The 25,515-nt window shown below is 41.3% G+C and overlaps 1 protein-coding gene across 1 annotated transcript in view; it reads left to right on the top strand.

The window, feature by feature from the left end:
- Positions 1-25,515, top strand: part of BBS9 (Bardet-Biedl syndrome 9) — a 331,962-nt gene that overhangs the window by 127,561 nt on the left and 178,886 nt on the right. The window contains exons 10-14 of the mRNA XM_028525469.2: positions 4,652-4,833; positions 9,969-10,045; positions 12,949-13,002; positions 21,623-21,725; positions 23,214-23,318. Coding sequence (XP_028381270.1) covers positions 4,652-4,833; positions 9,969-10,045; positions 12,949-13,002; positions 21,623-21,725; positions 23,214-23,318 — 521 coding nt within the window. The remainder of the gene's footprint in view (positions 1-4,651; positions 4,834-9,968; positions 10,046-12,948; positions 13,003-21,622; positions 21,726-23,213; positions 23,319-25,515) is intronic.

Raw genomic sequence — 25,515 nt, 5'->3', positions numbered from 1 at the left:
TCATTTAGTTGCTTTTAAATTTTCTTAATAACTGTGAAAGGAAGTTACTGTATGAAAGACAATGAGCATTTTTAAGGCTTTTGATATGTATTTCTAAAATGTTCTCTGAAAGGATTTGTGACCAATTTACATCCCTGTTGAAAGTGTGTGAGAGTTTCTATCTCCATGTACCTTCTGTAACAGTGGGGCTGATTTTTAAATACAGTTTTTGCTAGTTTGAGGTTTTAAATAGTCAAATACAGCTTTTTAAAGTATATATTTTATTGATTTTGGAATTTTTAAAATCCACTTATTGACTATTATTTTTAATGTGAATTGTACATTTCTTTTGACCTTTTTATTTTCAGGTATAATCTTATTTTCATTGTTGTAAGAGTTCTTTACATATTAGCTGAAGTACTTCAAATTGATTTTACAGGTCAAAAACAGTTGAATATTCTTAACTTCACATGGTTTAACTTAAATTATGTGTTTTATTGGTTGCCAATGTTTTCCCAGTTTGCCTTTCGTTCTTTTTGCCACGTTGTTTTTTAAAGCATATAACAAGTTTAAATTATTGTTGTGGTTTGGTCTAGAGATCTTTTCCTTTGTAGTTTCCTCTATAGCTTTCTTGCAGCGAAAGTTCTCTCCATCCCAAGGGCAGATAAATATTTTTGTAGTTTCATATTTTTAAATTTAACTTTTAAAATCCAACCAGAGTTTTGTTTGAATGTACTATTAAGGCGGGGATCTGTTTACTGAGTGATAAAACAATTACTTTCAGATTCCTGAGCAAACACTATTATTGAGTATCATGTCTCATTGCTAAAAATCACAGAATCATTGTGTGTCCTGTGCACGTAACACCTGTGACCTCAGTTCTTGGTGAAATACTGGTGTCCTGGGTTGGCGGGTGGGCTTCGAGGATCAGCAATAGTCCAGAGACCTTAATGCTGGCGATGTGAGCTCCGCTTTCACGGTGTAAGGAGCGCGGTTCACAGTCCTTGGTCTGCTCGACGGCTTCTTGCAGCAGGAATTCTGTCACAGCTCACAGAACCTGCCTCACACGTTAACTCGTACGGACGATATTGTTAAATAAAGTGTTCTTGAAGTAGAAAGGCTTGAACATCTTAAAAATGTCTTACTTTTCCTCTTCATACTTAAGTTGGGTTTTACTTTAAAGGTGATATATATTTTTAAAGATTTTATGTATTTATTTATTTATTTATTTTAGAGAGGGAAGGGGAGAGAGAGAGAGAGAGAGAGAGAGAGAGAGAGAGAGAGAGAAACATAGAAACATCAATGTGTGGTTGCTGGGGGTCATGGCCTGCAACCCAGGAATGTGCCCTGACTGGGAATTGAACCTGCGATACTTTGGTTCTTAGCCCGCGCACAATCCACTGAGCTATGCCAGCCAGGTCCCTAAAGATAATATATTTTAAAGTTTGCCCTTTGTACAAGACTCCAAGAGATGATGTGACTTACTAAGCGGTGCCCGCTCCACACAGGGCCTTCAGACAGAAGTCCCACGGACTCATTCTGGAGTTGTCGGTGCTCGTTGCAGGGTTACTGTGGGGCAGAGCGTGCAGTGTAAATGGGTTCATCTCTGGTCTGCATTTCCGTTACTTGATTTAAATTACATGCAGTGGTTCTTACGCTGTTGACATCGGGTGAGTCCTTTCAGTAAGGGGGGGGACTCTGGCTCCTCCCCTTTTTCATTTGGGCACCTGAAGCACCAGTAAAGAGTGTTTTTGAGTGTATGTATTTCTTTTTTTTTTTTATTGTTCCAATTTTTATTTTTGGTTTAGTTGAAATAGCGCTAGACTACTAAAACAAACAGACCTCAATTTGTACAATAGCTTTAGGAATACAGAGCAATTTACTTGATATTTTTAGATCTCAATTTGTTAATTTTGAAAATTGTTTGGCATCAACCTCAACATTTCTCGTTGAAACATTTTTTTTTTATCTATAAATCATGGTTTCTCTAGTACATAAGGATCTTCTTCTTTTTTTTTTTAATAATTGTTCAAATACAGTTTTCTCCCACCTACTCCCATTCCAGCCCACCCACCCAACCCTCCACTCTTCCCCTCATCACTCCCCACCCCTAGTTTTTGTCCATGTGTCTTCCAAATTTGTTCCTGTAAACCCTACCCATGAGTGTATGTATTTCTATTCAAACTCTTCCTTTCTGAACTCAGAAACTTAATAGGTTCAGATAAATTTTTAGATAAATCACTTGTTCTATGCTATCTAAAACAGTGGGACAAAATTGATTCAGTAATGAGTTGTGTAACTCAGTGACCCAATAAATTTGCAAAGTGAAGGATGCTGGGATTAGGCCATGCAAGGTTTCCTGCGTTATGGAGCACTCAGGGGGTGAGGATGAGGTGGAAAAACCCTTCTGGGTTCAAAGGGCTGATGATCCCTCCCTCCCCGGGAAGCCAGCCAAAGACCTGCCCCTAGTGTCCCAGAGTGTCTGAGGATTCATGTCATTGGGTCCCTAGGTGTGTGTGGGGCTGTGTGGAATGGGGAGCCCACTACAGGGACCACTCTGAGGGGCAGAGGGTTTGCCCTCCTGAAATGGGCTTGTCCGAGCTGGAGGTTAGCATCTCCATGACCACTAGGGGGCTTCCGTTGCCAGCAAAGGAAGGGCCAAGCCCCCAGGTACTGTGGTGTTGCTTTTCACACTTTCTTTCAAGAACATAATTTCATTTGGGGAGTATTTGTTTTCTGAGATAGATCGACAGAGCCAATTCATAAAAATTAAAGACCTTTGAGAGTCCTCTAGTCTTACCTTCTCACTTTGGAGATGAAGAACATTTAGGAAGGCTTCTCTAAGTTGACTCAGTATCTAGTGGCAGAGTCAGAGTTAGAAGCCAAGTCCCTCATCCACTCCGAGTGTTGTTCTTTAGCTGTTGAGTCAGTGATGTAACTCTCTTGTTCTATTTCTCTGAGGCTACGCCACAGGGCGAGGTGGCACAGACTGCGCCTGGGCTCTGGGAAAAGCGTGTACGGATGTCACAGTGAAGGCAGGCGGTAAAGGGGTGCTGGGCCGCCTGATGGGAAGGCTGGGACAGTGTGGCGCCCACTCTCCGTGCAGTCGGTGCACCAGTTCGCCACTTTCCGTGACTCGGTTTTGGGGAGTTTTAAGAATTCTTATTTATTCTGAATAAGGCCTAGACCCTTATATAATGTATCCTTTTCTTCAGATGAATAGCAAGAATTAAAAAAAATTCTTTTTCTCTAAATTATGTTTATGATTTTCATTAACATTTAACCTGTAGAACCGAGTTGGTAACCCTTTTTCTTTGTAAACAAAATCCGTGGTCACTGGAAACTAAAAACATCAGGCAAACAAACTCATTATGTATCAGCTCAGAATGACTTACGACAATGTTGAGTGATTTTTCTTCTGGGAAAACTATGGAGGAAGCAAGTAGTGTTCATTTCAACTACTGTTAATAGCAAATTCAGCACAACTTACGACTTCTGTTTTTAAAAATCGTGGGCTAAATTTTTGATTTCTGTATCATGGCGAGATTCCAGAGCAGAGCAGATCAGAGGGAGTCTAAGGGAAGGAGGAGTGAAAGGGCGGGGAGGAAAAGAGATCGTCGGGACACGCAGATGGTGGAGAAGGAGCCGCCGAATGGGAAAATGGGGTGCTTCCACCTGAGAGGGAAGGGAGGGGAAGGAGCATGTGTGAAGGAAGTGGTTGGTGGCCCTGGGGAAGGAGGGCAGACGCGAGTCCCATGGCAGAGAGGAGGAAAAGGAGGAGGGCAGGGGTGCGTTCCTCTTCACGTCCTCCCGGGGTTCACTCTGCCACCCTCCTCGCCATTCCCTTTCAGAGTCCTGCCTTGGCTCCTGGGCCTCACCCTGGCCTTCAGCCGGCCAGCAGCCCAGCTCTGGGTCCGCTGTGGCTCCCCAAATGGTGCTCGAGTGCTCAGTATGAATGTGCCAAGTGGGAGCCGGAGAAAGGAGGAAAAGATGCAATACTTGGATGATGGAATACTACTCAGCTGTGAAAAAGGAGAAAATTTGACCCTTTGTGACAGTATGGATGGACCTGGAGAACATTGCACTAGCTGAAATAAGCCAGTCAGGGAAAGACAAATACCATATGATCTCACGCATATGTGGAATCTAAAGAAACAAACTGACCTAACAAGCAAAACAGAGACTCATAGATGCAGAGCAGATGACAGCTAAGTGGGTGGGGGGCGGGGAGGAGAGAGGGTGGAGGGATGGAGCAAAAAGGGAAAAGGACTCCTGGACATGGACAACAGTGTGGGGGTTGCTGTGGCGACGGAGCATGTGGGAACTAAATGGTAATGGAAAAAATACAATAAAAATTAAATAAAGGAAAAAAGATACAATAATAGAAAAGCTCTTGAAGCATGGTTTGCCATGTAGTTAGGCCCCCAAAATGGCAGCTGTTATCATAATTGTTAAAGTGGTTTTTTTCCCCTTTGATAAATCAGAACATTGGGAATGCTTCTGTAAATATAAATCATGTTTGAAACATTTGAGTTGAGAGTTTGATGTGGAACTTTAGAAATAGATACGTCATTTTCTTAATGGTATATTGAAGCTTAATTGAATAAAAATGTAGTTGCTCAAGTCTAAATCCACTGAAAAATTATGTCTTCTTTTCCCTGCTTTATTGTAGTGATTTAAAGGGAGTGATCGTCACTCTGAGTGACGACGGCCACTTGCAGTGTTCGTACCTGGGGACGGACCCCTCTTTGTTCCAGGCCCCGAAGGTTGAATCTAGAGAACTGAACTATGATGCGCTTGACTCAGAGTTGAAAGAACTTCAGAGAATCATCAGAGATGTGAACAAGTCACAAGGTATCTCATTTGAAGCTTTTTATTATTTGATTTTACTGTTCATTGTAGAAGTTACATTATTGTGTATGTGGGTAACGTTGTGTATGTATGAATTAATTCTCTCCTCCAGGCTTTATTAAAGTCATAGTTGAAAAAACTGTGCAGCTCTTTAGCACACAAGGTCTTTGTGCTCAGTCTGTATTTTGTAGCTTCTGAAAAATACGTCCTATTTAACATACTGGTTTTGCTAGTATCCCTTTTGCAGGGATGGTGCTATCGAGTTTTTTTCTTTGTACTCTAAAAAAATAACAAGAACTTTTTTGGGTAGTGGCTTCAGGCCTTGATAAGAGCATTAAAGTTCAGAGTGGTCATTTATTAACTTCTAATATACCTGAAAAAAAGTGTTAGTTGCTCCTTTTAAAAGAAACCAAAGCAGTACATGAGTTGCCACTTTGTTACTAAAAATGTGGTCATTTATAGCTTAGTAATATACTTTATGCTTGTAGTTAATTAGCCGTCCAGATGGAGGGCAGCCTGTGGTGTGCTGATTTCTAATGACTCACAGACTGATGATGTTTTCGGTTCCTGAGTTTTGGATAACTCAGTATTATCTTACGTTGGGATTCACGGGGGTATAATTTTATTGTAAATTAAAAGGAGAAACAAAACACCAATCCTGAAGTTTGAGTTGGACATGCGAAAAGCATTACTTCAAGTTTCCTTCTCAGGGTCAGGTAAAAAGTATTTTTTTAATGAGAAAAAATATGGACTATTTTCACATAAAAGAAATGTTAAAACAAGTAGGAATAATAAAAGAAGCAGAGCATCAAAAGCCAATGAAAACAACAGAGCCAATCTTAATCCTGGTCCAATCATCTTACGAGATTTATGTATTTTTGAGTCTATATTACCAAGACAGATTCAGACGATATTAGATAATATATATATATAAATATATGAGTATTAAAAAGTAATTATTCTTTGGCTTCACACCTTCTCTTAGAAAGTTTTGAAAGCAAACTAATGAAACTTAGTTCTTTTAAGTCGTATCTCCAATTAGTTAATTTGTTGTCAGCAGCCCCTGTCAAGTAGAGAATGGTTAAAATTGAATGTGACACATTGCAATGTGCATTTTTCCCCCATTTTTGATACTAGCGTTTTGGGATTATTGGAATTATAAGTCTCACTTTGTCATTTAAAAATATAATTGGGAAAGAGTGGCATGTATATGAAACATGAAATTTCTAGAGTTCATTAAATAAATGTAATGTGACTTTTCACTCCAGATTTTGCCTTGAGATTTTGCTCTTTCCATAAACAATGTGCTAATGATATTTTGATTAACACTTAATTGTGTAAAATGTTTCTCAGAAAAATCCCTCGCAGCTAAAGGTTATTTTTTTGTGACCATGGCGATGCCCTTGGGTGAGAAGGTTAGGTTGTTTTCCTTGTCATCGCCTTGACCCTTTGTGTAATTTGAAATAACTGCTAATTAGGTTAGGGATGTGCCCACGGACTTGGGTGCAAAGTTCATTATTTGTGTAACCTTGGGTTTCAGTTGATATTTGAAGTTCTCTGCCCTTTCTCCACCATCATTTGGTTTTATTCCTGAAAAAGAAACAAAGAGAACCTTTTTTAAAAAGAGAGACTTTTAAAATACTTTATTTCTCAATATGGAAAAAAATTAGTATTCTGTACTCTTATAAAACTGTGGTATATTTTTTATTAAAATACCTGTAATTATATGAAAGCACTAAATTGTTTCAGTGTAGAAAATTATGAGAAGTTAAAACTCTGAACTTTTTGATGACCTCATTATTCATTTAAATGCCACTTATTTTAGTATAGCAACTTAAGATTACAAAAAAATTTCACAGTCTTGTGGGTTATGTTCAGTACTTAAAGCTTTTTTTTTTATTTCTTCAAAGTAAGGGTTGCAGCAAAAATTTAAAGCCCATTTAAATAGTACATTTTGTTGTACACATGGTGTATATTATCTACCGAAATAAAAGTGTTTTGAACCCGATTTTATGTGTGTAATGAGGAATGCATGTTGTAAGGATGAAATTACAGTAATGATTTCAGAATGGCTCATGGATTCTGAAGCTTTTCGTGCTCAGCTCCCTGGTGTGAACCCTACCCGGAGTTTCTGTTCCCAGCAGTCAGCAGCGCCTGTCGGTGGGCACTTTCAAAGGTGGAGTTTCCTTGTGGCACAGACAGTCGGTCAGGTTCCCTCCTTGGGGTGAGTCTGAGGGAGTGAGCGCGGATACTGAGCCTCCCGCCCAGCGGCGCCTTCGGGAAGGGACAGAGAGCAGCGGGACGCGGGGGTGTTGTCAGAAGTCTGCATCCCAGGTGAAATACATCCAGGATAACCCAGCTGCCTCCACCACCGAGTACTGCCATCATTCGTACTTGGAGGCCTTGTCGGAAGGGTTATGTGGGGCTGCCTGTAACAGAATACCCAACTAAAGTGGCTTGTGCTCCTTTTCCGTGCAAGAGAAGGCCCTCGACGGGCAGACCAGGGTTGGCCTGGCAGCTCCCCTGTCATCGGGGACCGCGGTTCCTTCTCTCCCGGAGCCATCTGTCGGCCCAGGGTGGCTTGTGGAACTCCTGCCCTCGCATCTGCAGCTGCGTCAGCCCCCAGGAGGAGCTCCCCTGGAAGCCACACCCTGGACAGCTTCTACTCACATCTCACTGGCTGCTCTAGGCTGCAAAAGAGGCTGGGAAACTTAGGGTTTAAGCTGAGCACTTGGTTGCTCAGAATAACACTGGGCTTCTTTTAGTAAGAAAGAACTGAGGAATGGTGGTTGGGTGGGCGATGAGCAGCCATCCGCACTCTCACTGAGGAAGTTCTGGAAATTCCTATCCCAAATATTGCAGTGTCGGTGGGCACGGTTGATGGCCACGGTAGGCAGGTCTTCTCTCTGTCAGACAGCTGCTTCTCCCGTGGCTGTGGCCCGTGCTTTCCATCTTCTCAGCCCGCCACCCGCAGCGTGTGGGCGACGTTCCTCTGAGAGTCAAGGGTGGTCTCAGCAGACCCAGGCATCATGTGCAGATTCGATTTCCAGAGAAGAGACAGAGTTCTCTTGAGTCCCCCCTCTTATTGAGGAGGTTTGGCTTTCCCAGGAGCAAGTGCCAGCACCCCACCCGCACCCAGCTTTTCTTCCCTCACTTCTGCCAGGATGAATCCCCTGCTCGTGCCTGAAACAACAAATGGTCAGGGGAGTGAAGTCACCGTGATTGAATTTGACCAGTCCAGTGACTTTGAGATGAAGGTGGATGCCTCGACAGAATTAGTGCTCGGCCACAATGAAGGAGGGGGGAGGGTGGGTGTTGAGTGGGCAACCAACAGCCTCTCTCTCTCTCTCTCTCTCTCACACACACACTCACACACACACACACACACACACACACATACACACACGTCTGTCCGGAAAAAGTCTAGTCACTGTTAATATAAGGAGAACAGTTTGCAGGACATTGGTATAAATGGGCAACCAAGGAGATTGGACTGGAATGCACATGCGTGAACAATGACGACTTCACTGAACTACTCAGCGGGGGTGGTAGATGCTGTTGAGTGAGCACGTGTACTGTGTGGCCGTTGCATGCAAAATGAGCAAGTAGAGCAACAGATCTGCATCACATTTTGCGTTAAGCTGGAATAGTCCTCCATAGAAACTATTCGGATGATTCAGGAGGCTTTCGGGGATGATGCAGTGAGTGCAGCGCAAATGAAAGTGTGGCACAAATGCTTCAAAGATGGTTGAGAATCTAATGAAAGTGATAGGAAGTTCGTTCTGGAAGGCCTGCAACAAGCAAAACACCCGAGATTGTTGAACGTGTACGGGCTGCAATCTGACAGCGCAAGAACTAGAAGCTGATCTGGGGATTCTAAAGACTTCTGCGCCTGAGATTTTGATGCAGGATCTTGGCATGAAATGTGTCGTGGCAAAATTCATTCCGTGGCTTCTGCTACCAGAGCGGGAGGTCCATCGTGCTGCAGTTGCCAATGACATCATTCAAACTGCTACCGATGAACCAGACTTCCTCAAGGTCATATAATGCTGGGAGAAGCATGTGAAGTCCCAAGGTGCCTGCTCTGAAGGGGACTGAGGTGTCACTGTCCCATATACAATGTTTCTTGCATCTTCTGCAATAAATGCCTCCATCTTTCATCTTACGTGGCTGGATTCTTCCTGGGCGAACCTCATATGCACATGCACACACTCGTATTGTGTGAATGTCATTGATGTTCCTTATTTAGGATCTCTGTCACCTGTTCATACTATCCTATTCACCACAGACATTTTTTAAACTGTGAAACTTGAAGTTGTGACACTAACATGAGTGTGGTGAAGAGAATTCAGACAGCACTAATTAATAGGGCAAACCGCGGATCCTCCTCCGTGAGGTTGTTGACAGGGAACCTTTGTCAAGAGCATTTGTGCGCTCCTTAAGGAGATATTTGTGGTTATGCAACTACATATCAGACACATCGTGCTGCGTCTTCCGCGCCTTGCTTCTTTACTAATAGGCATATCTCGGAGTTTTTCTTACCAGTATGCAAAGATGGACAGTTCTCTTATTTATAGCTTAGACCATTGCACAGCACAGATACGCCATAATTTAGTCAACTGTTTCCCTGTTGACAGCAATACAGAGATTCAGGTTGTTTGGTTTCTGTTCTTAATAAGTGCGAGCAGCAGAGGGTTTCCTGGGCGTGTCTGTGAACTGGCTGTGACGGTCACAGTGCAAGTAAGTCGTACAGGTCCTGCGACCCGACAGTTCTGCTTCCCCGCTGTAGAATGACTTGCCTCCCAACGTACTTCCCTTCAAACCAGCTTCCCTTCGGAAGGGCTGTACCGATTTGGGCTCCCGCCAGCAGTTAAGGAGAAGGCAGCAAAATTCCCAACGCTGGTCAGTCAGTAGGTCCCATCTTAGCTAATATCTTTGGGGGAAGAGACAGCCTTTCTTTGAAGTATGGTAGAGGGGACAGGATTAACATCAAGCTTCTAAGTCTGTAATGTGTTAGTCTTTTAAACTTGTATGGGTATGGGGTTGTTTTTTGACTTACAGTATAGATAACCCTTAACTATACAGCAGGTTTTACTTGATGATTAAATGTCTTTTCTTTTTCTGTTTTCAACTTACAGGTGTCTGGCCCATGACCGAGAGGGAAGATGACCTGAAAATCTCCGTCATGGTTTCTCCTAACTTGGACTCCGTGTCTGTAGGTGTATTTGCAGACTTTGAAAGGGTTTGTGATTGTAGTGGACTTGGGTGAATTGGGGCCAAAATGTATTGGTTTAAATTATGTGCCTTCAGAAAGAAACTTAAGGGAGGGAGGATAACAACTTTTAATCTTTGTTATTTTCTAGAAATAAACATTTATAGCCTCTTCGTGTGGTGAGGAGTTCCTTAGGCAGATTTCTGTCCCCCAAAAGGGGAGGGGGAACAGTAGAAGGGATTCTTACCGTTATTCTGAATCTATTTTTTTTAAGTTTAACTTTTTCAGTACCAGAATATTGAGATAGTTCTAATCCAGATGAATAACACTGACCCCACAAGACTTCTGTTGAAGGTTCAGTGAGGTAATGTTCGAGAAAGGCCCAGCTCAGGGTTTGTGAGTGTGCAGTCTTTCATACATTATGGTGGTTGTGAAGGCGGAGGAGATGAAGAGTAAGCAGTTGGGCCGGGGATCATTTTTCCCTCTATTTCTGTCCGTGTGTCCCAGGGCGAGGTATTTAGTTCTCTTAGTCTCAGTTTTCTCATCTGGAAAATGAGAATGGTAGTAGAATCTCTTTGGTTGAATTGTTATGATAATTAACCAGCATCATCAGTATCATCAAATGTCATTTTAGTTCTCCCAGCATCATCACCATCAGCACCATCATCACCACTACCACCTCCTACATTTCGCTACCCGTGTCCTTCACCACCATACCTTAGTGCTTATCACACACGAGTGCTCAATATATACTTGCTCCGAGAATGAATGAATGAAGCTGAGAAACAGGAAGGATGAAAGGGGGGTTGTCCTTGGTTCTGTTGCCCCATCTCCTTGTCCAGTCTTCTGTAAGCACTTGTTAGATTATGACGGGTCGTGTCTTACTGCCTGCCGTTTGGGCAAAATCTATGCGTTTATCTGTGTTCCTACCAAAGGCTGATCGATTTAGACAAGGGATCGAATTCACTGCTTTTATGTAGTTGGAGTTCACGTCATATAATTTTGCTAAGGAAGCGATTTTAATATCTAGGTATCAGAGCATAATATAGTAAGTAGTTGTCATAAATGTTCAAAGGTTAATTTTAGTATGAACAGCCAACCCCAGTTGTGATAAAAATCACGTTAACGTGGCCGTGGCGTAGACAGTTGGGCACACTTACAGGAATAGGACCGCGTGTGAAAGACGCATCGCCAGCCGCGCCACATAGTAGAGGCACTGTCTCAAACGTTGCCCGCTCCGCACACGCCGTGCCTCACCCCGCCTGAAGGGCGCAGCCCGAGTGGAACATTTCTGCTCCGTTAGCCGACAAACGTACACACGTTTTCTTGCCTTAGGAATGATTCTTTTTTTCCCTCTGGGCCACTTATTAATTTTTTTTAGATTCTCTTAAACATAGGCTTTTTGGAATGAGGAATTCCCTTTCTGTTCTCTAGCAACTTTTGGTCTTTGTAGGAAAAGGCTTATGTAACGGCGCTATATCGTAATGTGTGTTTCCCTGCTGTCAGTCTGGGGTAATGTTTCCTTTCAGCTAGGTGCCTCTTTCCAGCTTCGTTTTCCCTATCACTCATTTTTCCTTCTTAAGAGAGTCTTGAGAGTGTAGCCTTCATTCCACTGGAAAACGTGAGACCAGCGACTCATGTGGCTCTGGTATAGCCACGTGTCTTTGTGTAGCCGTTTCCCTCTGGCTCCACTTCTACTTCCCGAAGGACTGCTGTCCTCGAAGTCCCTCGGTGCTTAGACGATGGGTTGAAAAGAGCAGGAAACAGGAGATGTCCGTGTCTTTTCTAGGTCTCTGGACAGCTAAAGTAAAGCATTTCCTGGATTCAAAGTACTACTAGAGCAGAAAGCCTGGCTTAACGTTTTATTTTGAATCATTAATATGAAAGCACACATCTACAAAATAGTGCAATTTCTATTAGAATGGGGTCTTTTAGAGAGGAGGCGAGCATTTGGTCCTGTCCTCCTGCATGAGAAGTTGGATTCGAGTTCATGTGTGATTTCGTAGGGAGTCATAAATAGAATTTGGATCTCCCAACTCTTGACTGTGCTGGTGCCCATTATATCATAGCAGTCTCCATTGCTTAGATGTGGCTTAATTTTTCCTCGTGAAAACATTTCAAATAGGTTAAGTTAAAGTACAGTGGGCCCATTCACTGGCTGGATAGAGATTTTAGGGCCTGAGTTGTTCCCCAGGTATTCATTTGGGTATTACTAGAAAATACGTTACCCCTTCGTTTGATTCTGTCACAGAGTGAGACTTTTCCTCTAAATCTACCAGTCTAAAAAATAAGTTATAAATTGCAAGGAAATGTTTGCTCTATGATATTATACTCCAAATTCTTTGACAGGTAGAGCCAGGTAGCCTGGGCCAATGCTCAAAGAGTAACTAGTTTATCATATGAGCTAGTGGAAAAAAAGTCTCACTCCTACCTTTATTCTGTTTTCTAGGGGTAAGGGTGCTCAATATTTATATTATTAATTATGTGTCTTAGTTACATGTTCATAATGTTAGTCAGAATTAAACATTCCTTTGTCGAGTTAAAAATAAAATGGCCTAAAAGAATGGCATAATGTTTATCTGAGAAATGCAGGGTGGCCTTCTTCTATATAATATGAAGGATGTGTTACTAGAATTAATTAGTTTCAACACTTAAGTAAATTTGGCAATGGAGTAGCTTGATAATAAAATATGTGGCTTTTGGGGGGCGGGAGGGTGGATGTCTGAATATTATTAGCTCATGACTTTCTAGATGAAGACATTCAAAAAGTCACACTGACTCTCTGAGTCCGTCATTAGGGTGATAAATCCTTTACGGTTGTTTTTTCCCAGCTTCGGTGGTGAGACGTATGGATTGCAGCCGGGTTTTCACTCATTATTTCCTTCCTTCCTTCTCTGTGCTTGCAGCAAGCTCCTGACGCTGAGGTGGGAACTGACCTTGTCCCTTCAGTCACCGTGAAGGTATTGTACCGTGCTTCTAGACTGTAACATGCAAACAATAGTACACATTTTGTCACATTTGTCACTGTTGTCACCCTATAAATCACCTTTGGAAATGTCAAACACACACTTGACATTTCCACCATTTCCTCAGCCTCGGGGGTGAATCCATAACCTGCATTGTTTTCTACAAATACAAAACTGATCATTGCATTCATGGCAATGTGCAAGTAATACAAACAATTGTTATGACTTATTCTTATTTAAATGTGTTACATGACCCAGGATCTTTTTTTCTAGATACAACATTAACATTAAAGTATGCTGAAGTGTGTCATCACCACAGACCAACCAGCGGATGGAAGCATCGTGTATATACCGGGGAATTATGTGAATGCTAATAATATCTTTCTTCCATGTATCATTATGTGTGGGTTGGGAAAGAATTTCCAGTCATCTATCTGCCATAATATTAGCTTTTAAGGGGTGTATTTATAGCAAGAACATATGAAATGAAGAAGCCACAAAGTAGAGTAGTGACAAATTGGTAGTCCTAAAAAAACAGAGGATGAACGATGTGGTTTTGGTTAAACGTTTTGGTCCTGTCATTGTAGAATGTTAGACGAGAACTCGCATGTAGAACCCTCTTAAGGCATTTCGATTAAAGTGTGGTAATCAGTCAGCACACTATTAAGCTGAAAGTATTTATCACTGCCCAGTCCTCGGAGCCAGGAAAAGTTGTGGATCTTGGCGATTCACTTAGTTAAAACTTGGACCGGGCTTCACATTTTCTTAGATTATGGGTTGCTGTCCTTGGAGAAGCTTGACAGGGTACCAGGCTTTACCAATTGTGTTCGCCTGCCCTGGGCCCAGCGGGTGGCCCTGGTGTGGGGATCTGTGGTCGACACTGAAGGGAGCCCAATCTTTTAACAGTTTCCTAAGCTAATTTTTTTGGCTTCTTGCCACTGGAAACAAGGGTGGTCTTTCCCCAGTCTTCCCGCCCCTATTCCATCAAAGGCTCTATCTCATTAATACTTCTGAGTCTGGAAAAGCGTTAGTGGCAAGAAATCAAACGCTTAAGGAAAAAAAACCTGTCCAGTTCCAGGAATGATCTATAGACTTTTGTGTGGGGGACCCTTTTTTTTATCTCTATCTACTGATATTGTTCAGACACACACACATAATGATTCAGGCACACAATATAAATTGTGAAAAAGTCTTGTCGCTAAACCAGATAGTGTTGCTCACGTTAATCCCCGCCCCCAACGACTACTTATTGCTGTAAGTAAACACACCCTTCTGTCCCATGAAGGTCTTAGTCTTTCATGTGTAATAGCTGCCTTGAAATGACGGCATGGCACTACTGGAGAACTCTCTTTCATTAGTGCAATTTACTATATTTGAGAATGACTCAGTCGTTCCTGACTCCCTTCCTCGTTGCCACTGGAAGAGCTCAAGAAAGACGGCAACACACAAGGGTTGCGCACAGTCCGCTGGACGGACGCAGCAGACACAATGACTTCCTGATTCTGTCTGACAGTTTCTGTACACATTTCTGCTATAAGTCGCTCCTTACAGCCTTTTAGAGCAGCGGCAGCCAAGATATATAACCATGCAAGTTTCCATCATAATAAATCCTGTTAATTGAGAAAATGTTTCCATCCGTTCCAACGGGCGAAGACGTGGCTGCCTTGAGTATGTGCGCGTGATGTGAGAGTGGTTGTTCGTACCTGGCCTTTGGAGTCGCAGTTTTATATCTAGGATAGAATTTGGTATTATATTCCCTAAAGATCATGTTTCATTTTGTCAGAAGCGGAAAATAGCATGGAAAATTCTTTTTATTAATGTTTTATATTTTCCCCTCAATATTTTATAATTATTTTTCTCTTAAAATACGAGGTTTGTGATCTAGCCAAGTCTTTAACTCCTTTTTTGGCTCTAACACAACTCTTCTTTGTTCCTGTAGTTATTTTCCTCACACATCTTCTTGATTCCCTTTCGAAAGTGCCTAGCCCATTGTTAGGGTTCAGTAAGTCCGTGTTAGTGCATGAGAGCTGTTGCAAGTGCACGTCTCGGCCAGATGCAGACACTCCTGTGACGAGGGAAAATGTGCCATCTTGTTGAAGCACACATTGTCAGGCTAGGCTGAGTCAGGTGTCTGCTCTCTTACAAGTGGCTTGTCACTCTTTAATTGGACTTTTCATTTTTGTTCCTGAAACTAAGTTTTCAGCTCTCTTGTGCATATTGACTCGAAGGTCTTGGGCATTTATTTATCTTCTTTGAACTTCTGTTTTTATTTTATTATTTATGTACTCTCATTTTTTATTTTTTAAATTATATTTTATTGATTATGGTATTACAGTTGTCCCAGTTTTTCTCCCTTTGCTCCCCTCCACCCAGCACCACCCACTCATTCAGGCAGTCCCCCCACCATCGTTCGTGTCCGTGGGTCATGTGTATAGGCTCTTTGGCCACTCCGTTTTCTCTACTGTACTTTACATCCCCATGCCATTCTGTAACTACCTATTTGTGCTCCTTAGTCCCCTCACCTCTTCACCTGTTTCCCCACATCCCTCTCTGGCAACCATCAAAATGCTCTCCATATCCATGATTCTGTCTCTGTTCTTCTTGTTTGCTTCATTTGTTTTTTAGGTTCAATTGTTGATATGTATTTATTGCCATTTTATTGATCATAGTTTTGATCTTCTTTTTCTTAAGTAAGTCCCTTTCACAGTTTATATAATAATGGTTTAGTAATGAACTACTTTAGTTTTTTTTTTTTGTCTGGGAAACTCTTTATCTGCACTGATTCTTAATGACAACTTTGCTGGGTAGAGCAGTCCTGGCTATAGGTCCCTGCTTTTCATGACTTTGACTATTTCTTGCCAATCACTTCATGCCTACAAAGTTTCTTTTCAGAAATCAGTTGATAGTCTTATGGGAACTCCTTTGTAGGTAACTACCTGCTTTTCTCTTGCTGCTTTAAAGATTATCTTTTTCTCTTTAACCTTTGGTATTTTAGTTAGGATGTGTCTTGGAGTGGACCTCTTTGAGTCCATCTTGTTTGGGACTCCCTGTGCTTCCTGAACTTGAGTGTCTATTTCCTTCATTAAATTAGGGAACTTTTCTTTCACTATTTTTCAAGTAGATTTCCAATTTCTTGCTCTTTCTCTTCTTGTTCTGGAATCCCTGTGATGTGAATGTTGGACTACTTGAAGTTGTCCCAGAGGTTGCTTATACTATCCTCGTTTTTTTTTTTTATTGTTTTTACTTCTTGTTGTTCTGATTGGTTGTTTTCGCTTCCTTATGTTCCAAATCATTGATATGATTCTTAGCTTCACCCACTCTACTGTTATTTCCCTGTAAATTGTTCTTTATTTCAATTAGTGTATTCTTTGTTTCTGACTATATTTTTTTATGCTGTTGAGGTCTTCACTAAGTTCCTTGAGAATCCTTATAACCACTGTTTTGAACTCTGCATCTGATAGATGCTTATCTCCATTTTGTTTAGGTATTTTTCTGGAGCTTTGATCTGTTCTTTCATTTGGGACATGTTTCTTGGTCTCTTCATTTTGACAGCCTCCCTGTGTTTGTTTCTGTGTATTAGGTAGAGCTGCTATGACACCATGTTTTGGTAGAATGGCCTAATGTAGTAGGTGCCCTGTAGGGTCCAGTGGCACAGCTTCTACTGTCACCCACACTGGGTATTCATGATGCTCCCTTTGTGGGGCTAAGTACACCCAACTCCTGTAGTTGAGCCTTGGTTGCTATTGGTGGGTCAATGGGAGGGATTTAGTCAGGCCGATCAGCTTCAAGTACTGGCTGTGACCACTTACCACCAACCTCTGCTCTCTGGAGGATTAGCTGTGCCGGGGCAGGGTGGTGGTGCTGTGACATAATCTGTAGCTGTCCACTGTGTGTGCAGGCCCTGGAGTTTCCCTGACAATGCAGGCCAAGGTCATCCCCGACTTGTGTTTTTCCCCAAGGCCACCCTGCCTAAGCTGTAAAGCAATCTGAGATGACTGCTATTTGTGTTGGGCTGGAGATCCCAGGCAAAGCCAAACTGCATCTAGACTGGCTGCTGTTAGTGCTGGGCCTGGGCCACTTAGCAAGATATATGGGGCAGAGGGCTCACTGAAGCTGGCTGTTGTTTGTTTGAAAGGATTTAGAAAGTAGTGAAGCATGAGCCAAGACCAGCCATTCACATGGAAAAGTCACTGTTAACTGCTATAAGTTGGGTGGGACAGAGCCTCGGGATCTTTAGGATGGGGCCAACAGTGTTAGCCAGGTTAATGGGGTCTCAGACATGGCACCCACCGGCCAGCTTTGTGGCTCTGTGTGGAAAGGGTTCAGAAAAGGGACAATAGCCTCTGCCTACCTTTCTGTCTATGAGAAAGCTGTCCCCTAACTCTTGCCTCGATGCCAGACACTTCAGTTTCTCCCAGTATGCCACTAATGCCTTTCAAGCTGCTGTCCTGGTGCTGGAGCTCAGAGGGAGTGAGTCTGAGTAAGTGTGTGTGGGTTCTTTAAGAAGAACTCCTTGGGATTCCAGAAGTTTCTTCCACCAACTTTTGGTTTTTGCAGCCAGAAGTTATGGCGACTTATCTTCCTTGCACTGGTACCCTGGGCTTGAGGGCCTGGTGTGGGACTGGGGCTCCTCGCTCCCGAGATAGCCCTCCCAAATTTTCATCCACCACATGTGGATGTAGGATCAGCCCATTCTGCATCTCTTCCCCGCCCGCCAGTCTGGATGGATGTGGTTTCTTTAATTCTGTAGTTTTCAGACTTCCATCCAACTCCATTTCTGCTTGTTCTGAGTGATGGTTGTTCTATAATTTAGTTGTAATTCTGATGTGGTTGTCCAAGGAGGCGAGCTGTGTTCACCTGTGCTGGGATCTGACCAGAGGTCCTGAACTTCTGTTTTTAAACTGTAAAATGGGGATACTTTTTCACTTACAGAGTTGTTTTGAGACTTAACCACAGTTGATTGGGGACATGGGTTCTGAGTTTGGCAGACAGAAGTTCAACTGTGGTCCCACCACTTGTAAACAGAGTAGCCCTGAGCAAATTATTTAGCCTCTCTAAGCCACAGTTTTCTTTTTTATAAAATGGTGTACAGTAGTAATAGGTGTTCCACCATGTTGTAGGTATTAAGTGAGATGATGCACATAAATAATTTATTATCATGGTTCTATGACTGTAGAAAGCTGCTAATGGTTATCATTACTATGAATAATTTCATTTTTAAAATGTATGTATAGACTAGCATTATATTATTATTAATAGAAAAATATTTACATTGTCTGTATTTTCAGTGGACTGGGTATTTGAAAGAATGGTGTCTGTGGTGCATATATCATTTCTTCTCATAGTTACCATCAGGGTTTTATTAAAAAGGCATTATGCTTATAACAGTCAGAAATTGTTTAGGAAGCTTTTGAGGATGCATATTCCCCTCACATAATCTCAGGGCTGGTAAGGTAAAAATTGAGGATGGATTGTTCATCTGCTGTGTTTATTGTATTTGTACCCAATAGTGAGTGTTCTTTAAAAAGTTTTACTTTGCAAATCAAAATTATGTTTATTTTTAAGTTATGCAGAATACCCACATTATTTAAAATTAATACAAGACATTTACTAAATCTAATTACACGTGTATAATAATGTTTGTAGGCCAGTGTGTATTGCTGTGTATTGTTTTCTTCTCTATTATATGCATATATACATATACATATATACATATACATATGTACATATACATATACACACACACACACACATATATATATAGTCTGTCTAGAAGGTATCCAGCCATGTAAAATGAAAAATAGAGACATTCACTGAAGAAGATACAAGATCCAAGAAACATTGTACATAGGACAAGGATGCCTCAGTCCCCTTCAAAGTAGGCGCCTTGGGACTTCACTCAGTTTTCCCAGTGTCTCTTCTGCTGTTCAAAACACTCTGCAAGATCCTTTGTTGCAATCACCATCAGATGCCCTGTTGTATTTTCCCGAATCTCGTCAATGGTCCAAAATCTCTTCTGTTTCAAAGATGCTTTTAGTTTTGGGAAAAGCCAGAAGTCTCAGGGCATCAAATCTGGGTTCTTGGGGGGCTGAGTCACCTGGGTGATTTGATATTTTGCCAAAAATCTCTGCATGAGATTTGATGGATGAGTGGATGCATTGTCATGATGAAGCTGCCAATCACCAGTCGCCCATAGCTATGGACTTCTGAATCATCTAAGTAGTTTCTGCGGAGGAATGTTCAAGCTTAATGCAAAATGTGATGCAGATTTTTGCTGTACTAGCTGTCATTTTGAATGTGACAGCCACACAGTACACACCCTCACTGAATGGCGTCTACCACCGCCACTGACTAGTACAGTGAAGTCATCATTGTTCACACATGCACATTCCAGTCCACTCTCCTTGGCTGCCAGGTTACACCAGTGCTGTGGAAACTGTTCTCATTATATTAACAATAGCTAGACTTTTTCCAGACAGATCACATATAATTAAGGAATAGGTGATGCACGTGTTTTAGTTAAGAGAAAATTTAAAAATACTTTTATTAAAAATACTTGCATTATGTCAGTTAATAGTGATATGTACTTGTTTCATATATGAGTGTCTAGTAACTAGACTGTACTGTTCTGTAGCAAAGGTGCTAGGCAGAGAGTGCTTCTCAACTCTGATTATACACAGATATCACATGAAGATCTGAAAAAAAATGATCAATATCCAGGTTTACTGTGGTAAGTCTGGCTTACCATACCAGCCATGTAAACTCATCCAAAGGAGACTTTTCAAAGAAGCTGGGACTTTTAGGAGACAAAATCGAGAGAGAGAGCATGCCTAGTGGAAGCTAGATTGTTAAGCTTTTTCTTTGATAGCCTGAAAGAGATGGCCCTTACCACTGGCCCAGTCAAGACCGTTGGGCCTGATGGTTAGTTTCTGCTGGCGCCCCCACAGGGGCGGTGAGGGAAGTCCTGGTCTTGTCTGCCCATCGCCGGCCCACTTCCCAGCTAAACTGCTACCCCACAGTCCTCAGCTGTTGATCCTAATTGCAGTGGAAAGGTTTTGTTAGCGTCAACCAAGAGCAGCGGTTTAGAAATCCAGCCAGCTTAGATATGCGACAGTGAATGTTGCCATTCTTTGATATTTTTCTAGAATTAGTTATGTCAGATATTTTTGTGGTAAGCCGTGGAGGAAAATAGAGTGTTTTGATATGGATCTAAGCTAGTATATGTCCACCTAGTAAGGAAATCTTTAAGTATAATTAACCTGTGTAAAGGTAATGTACTGGTACTGGATAAGATAAATAATTCGTGATGCCACATCTGTGTGTGAAAAACAGAATGAGCATGTCACATTTCATGATGTAATTATTTTATCAGCCACTGATAGCAGATTTTTCTTTTTTTGCTTTTGATAGAACATTTTTAAGTTAAAATTTAAAAAATTTTAAATTAAAAAACCAATTTCTCAATTATGTTGACATACAATATTATACTAGTTTCAGGTATACAACCTAGTATTAGACATTCATATAACTTAAAAGATATATAAGGATAAGGATAGAACATTTTAATAGTTTCATTGGGATATAATTCACATATCTTACAATTACTCACTTAGAGTGTATAATTCAATGTTTTTTAGCATGTTTGCTGAGTTGCGGACCATCACCACAATTTAATTTTAGAACATTTTCATCCCCCCTAAAAACAGCCCCATATCCATTAGCTGTTACTTCCTGTTTCCTTCCTCTCTTGCATTCACCCCCTCAAACCCCCAATCCATTCATCAGCAACCGAAAGTCTATTTTCTGTTTGCATAGATTTGCCTATTGTGGACACTTGGTATAAATGGAATCATACAACATGTATTTCTCTGTGACTGGCTTCTTTTACTTAGCTGCTGCTTTGAAGGTTTGCCCGTGTTGTAACAGGTGTCTGCACTTCGTTTCTTTTCGTTGCCGAATAGTGCTTCATTGTGTGGATGTACTGCATTTTACCTACCCGTTCGTCAGCTAGTTGGTGGACGTTTGGGTTTTTTCTAATTTTGGCTCTTATGAATAATGCCAATTTTAACATTTCTTGCGTGTACAAGTTCTTGGGTGAACCTATGTTTTCATTTCTCTTGGCATGGAATTGTGAGATTGTATGGTAAATTGCTGTTTGATTTTTAAAGAAAGTGTCACACTTTTTTGTATGACTGTACTATTTCACATTCCTATCAGCACTATATAAGAGTGTTAGTTTCTTCATGTTCTTTCTGGTACCTGTTTTTGCCTATCCTTTTGATGATAACATTTCGGTGGCTGTGTAGTGGTATCTCACTGTGGCTTTAACTTGTTTTTCATAGTGATTAAAGACACGAAACATGTTTTCCTGTGCTTTTTGGCCTGTCCTGTATCTTCACTGGCGGGAAGTCCGTTCAAGCCCTTTGCCCAGTCTCTAACTGGCTGGGACATTTAATCCGCTACCTACGTCACGTGTTACGTTTTGTGACTACTACCAATTTTTTCTCAGATGATGTTTGCTAATTATTTGCTAGTGATTTTCTTAGGCCGTTGAGGTATTTATTAATTTGGATAGAATATAGTTTTCAATTGCTATCAATGCCTGCCCCCTTAGGTTGCACTGCAGACCCGCGTGGCATTGCAGAAAGCCAAGTTGTCAGTCTATGTGCAGCCGCCTCTAGTCCCGTCATGTGACCGGTTCGCTTTTGAGTTGATGGGTAAGTGTTTTGTTTTGGCCTAAAGTCTATCAAGGTGTGAGGGCTTTTTTAATTAGAAAAATTTTTATTAGTGTATTTATTTCATGGATATATTTCTTGTCTGAATCATGAGACTGGTATCACAAGAAATTAATGCTTGTGTTGTTTTGCTCATAGAATTTTCCCTCTGAACCTCAAGCATGGTCATTCAATGAATGGTTGAGTCTGAAGTAATTACAGATTTCCAAGTGCTTTCCTTAACTAGATGGGCCTGTAATTGTACTTAAACACTGTAATTGGGAAGGCTCTCTTTATTGGTGTTTCTCTAGTGAGCTCTTTATTGAATCAGTAATGTTTGAAGAAAGAATATTGACTTTGGAGTCTGGCCTGAATTTGAATCCTGGCCCCGACTCTCACTCTGTGTGTGACCTTGGGCATGCTCCCTTCGCGATGACTCGGAGCCTCGGCTTTTTTAAATCCGCAGAAAGGGGATAATGGTGTCTTTCTTGTAAGACAAGCAACGGCTGCTTTGAGCATTCAATTAAAAATGGATCTATGTAATATATCTTCAGCAATGCCTAAAGTAGTAGACACGTTGTTAATGGCAGTTCTTATTTTTTGCTTAGAATCTCTTATCCCTTACCACTTATATCTGAGTTGTCATTAGTCCTATTGAAGTGATTTCTAAAATATTTTTAAGCCTTTTTCTTTACTGCCACTGTTCAGCAGGGGATCCTATATCCTCCTCCTGAATCAGGAATATCTCTCTCTTTTGCCTTTGTATAACCAGCCCTTAGCTAGGTGCCTGGCTGGTAGTGGGCACTCGGTAAATGCTCACTGGCCGAGTGGAGGAATGGTTGGATGGCTGGAAGTAACCTTGGAGGCGATATCCAACCATTGGTTTCTCACTTTATTTTCTAATTTTTCACAGTACTTCCAATGGATCTTTTTAAAACACATTCTGAAAAACATATCTTTCCAATGAAAGACTTCTTCAGGTTCTCGAACGCAGGCTGGAGGTCAAACGCTTGCCCGTAAAGGCTGTGCACACTCTGCCGAGCCTCTGCAGTCGTGGTCATGCCCGTGTGCAGCCCCACCTCGCTTTCCCTGCAGTCCGTGTGCTCCCCCGATACAGCACTGCTCCCCACTCCGAGAGGCTCTCGCCCTTGCACGTACCTGTCCCTGCTCACGCTGCCTCTTCCTCTGAGGAACGGGAAGCGCCGGGGTGGGGTGTCAGGCACCTTGTCCTGGAGTCGGGTCCTGGCGGTGTGACCTGGGGCCAGCCTCTTCCTCTCTCTGTGGCCAGATTTCTCCGGGGGGAAGAATGGAGAGAAAGAAATGGAGTCAGTAGTGCCGCCCACCTCATAGGGTTGTTGTGAGGGTGAAGCGCATTCATCCATGTAAAGTGCTTAGGACAGTAGATGGCGTGCAGAATATGCCTAATTTTAACTGTTGTCAATAATCACTGTCCAATTGGCATACCTTATGTTACTTTCACGTTGCTTACAGCACCAGAGACGACCAGAACAGTAGCCTTTTCTGTTTATCTGAAAGGAAGTTTTGTACCACCCGAATTGGAAGGAAATGCTGTTGTTTCCTATTCCAGACCAACAGGTAAGCGTACAGCTGTTCCGGAATTTGCAAGATTAATCAATCACTCCTTTGCGCTTGTTGGAATTATGAGCTAAATGTTGTAAGTGTTAAAATGGGAAAACACATCGTAAAATATTATTAAATGAAAAAACGTTATTTTTTAGTGTTAAATAAATTGTATGTCCAAATTAACGTCATGTTGCACATAATTAGTGGTAAGTATTTAGCTGATGTCTGTACATGTTGCTCGACTCTATCTTTTCAATTATTTTTAGTCTCACTAGACGGATGATATCTAGTCAGACTTCATCTGTTTGAACTAAAGAGAAAAGCCTGATCTGAGTGAGAAAAACTATTGTGTCTCCTCCAACATTGGGGAAGTATTCAGTTTGAGTGACTAATACTCTTTAGTGTCTTACGTGTTAACATATTTAAGAACAGATCTACTAAAATGTGGTCTGTATTTTTTCAAAAAACCCTCTTTAGATTAAAAAGGTTATCCTTAATAAAATCATCATTGCCGAGGATCCGGGAGGTGTGTGAAACGGGAAGGTGCTGGTCAGAGGGCACCTGCCCACTTCAGGTCTAGGGTACGTGAGTGCTGGGGGTCCAGTGTAGTGCGGCGGCTGTGAGTAACGATGCTGAGAGAGCCGGTCTCAGGTGGTACCGTAAGTACCGCCTCAAGTGGTACTTAGTGAGGAGACGGAGACGTTACCTACCCTGGTTGTGGTGATCTTTTTGCAGTGTATACCTGTGTCAAATCACCAGGTGCTGTACTTTAAACTGACCTGTATGTCAATAATATCTCAATAAAGCTGGAAAAAATAGGAGGGGAAAAGGTAATCTTTAGTCCAGTTGAGATTCAATTATTACCAGTTTGAACTTAATTGAGTCAATTTTTTATATATTTTTCATGTATAGTGAATTTTTTGTGGTAACACTTTGACAGTATGTTGATTGGTAGAATAAGAATAATTTGTCAGTGCTTTTAAAAAAATGTTTAAATGTAGTGTAACTGATAATAAGGTATTTCAGCAATTTTCCTTTTTAAAAAACATTTCTATATAATTTTCTCAGTTTTTTCCCTCTATTGGTGCCCACTTTGCTTATTTTAGCAATTTTTAAAAAGATTTTATTTATTTATTTTTAGAGAGAGGGGAAGGGAGGAAGAAAGAGAGAGAGAGAAACCTCAATGTGTGGTTGCCTTGTGCATCCCCCACTGGGGACCTGACCCACAACCCAGGCTTGTGCCCTGACTAGGAATTGGACCAGTGACCCTTTGAGTTGCAGGCTGGCACTCAATCCACTGAGCCACACAGGCCAGGGAGCAATGTTTTTTAAAAATATATTTTATTGCTCTCCGAATCTCCACATGTCTCCACATCTGTGCCCCTCCTACCAGTCTGGATGAATGTGACATCTTTAATTCCTTGGTTGTCAGACTTCCATACAGCTCGATTTTCTGATGATTCTGAGTGATAGTGGTTTTGTAGTCTAGTTGTCATTTTGCTGTGGTTGTGTGAGGAGTCGAGCTGTGTTTACCTATGCCTCCATCTTGACTGGAAGTCTAAATTGTTTGCCAATGTTTCCAACAATTGTAGTTTTCATTTTGTCTGCCTGAATTTTCGGGCTTATACATGGACAGTTCTGTGCTCTGAGATGATTTTATAACTTTAGTACATGTTTTGAAAATCTGTTCCTTCTGCTTTGTAAGTTATTTTGCTTTAAATTGTTGAGAAATTCATTTTTAGCCAGAAGTGACCACTTTAATTATTTACCTTATTTTCAAAATTTGGGGTTATATAAATACTTTATATTTAAATGGTTTTGAGGAAGCTGCCTTCAGAAGGAAATAGAAAACTTTAAGGGATGAAGGACTGATGGGCTTTTAGTGAGGTATTTCTGAAAAGAATGTTGACATTTCAATGTTGCTATGAATCGTGAACTAAAAAATGAGATATAGTTGATTAAAATCTCTAGATTATTGATCATTAACCAAGCAGCTCAATAATCATAGGCATTGTTACACTTTTTTACCTAGTTACACTTTGAATATGCAGGTGTAGAGATTTTTCATGCCCTAATACAATGAGTTGTTTTATTTCTTTTCAAGGAAAAGTAATGACACTATTTGAAAATAAATTTAAGATAGAGAAATGGGTCACATGGCAAATGGATAAAATGCTGAAAAGTACATTAGAAAGTTGTAATGTAAGTC

Source organism: Phyllostomus discolor, chromosome 10, assembly GCF_004126475.2.
Source record: "Phyllostomus discolor isolate MPI-MPIP mPhyDis1 chromosome 10, mPhyDis1.pri.v3, whole genome shotgun sequence".
In the NCBI taxonomy this organism is placed as follows: Eukaryota; Metazoa; Chordata; class Mammalia; order Chiroptera; family Phyllostomidae; genus Phyllostomus; species Phyllostomus discolor.
Note: the sequence above shows the minus strand (reverse complement) of the source record. Positions and strands in the feature narration are given on the sequence as shown.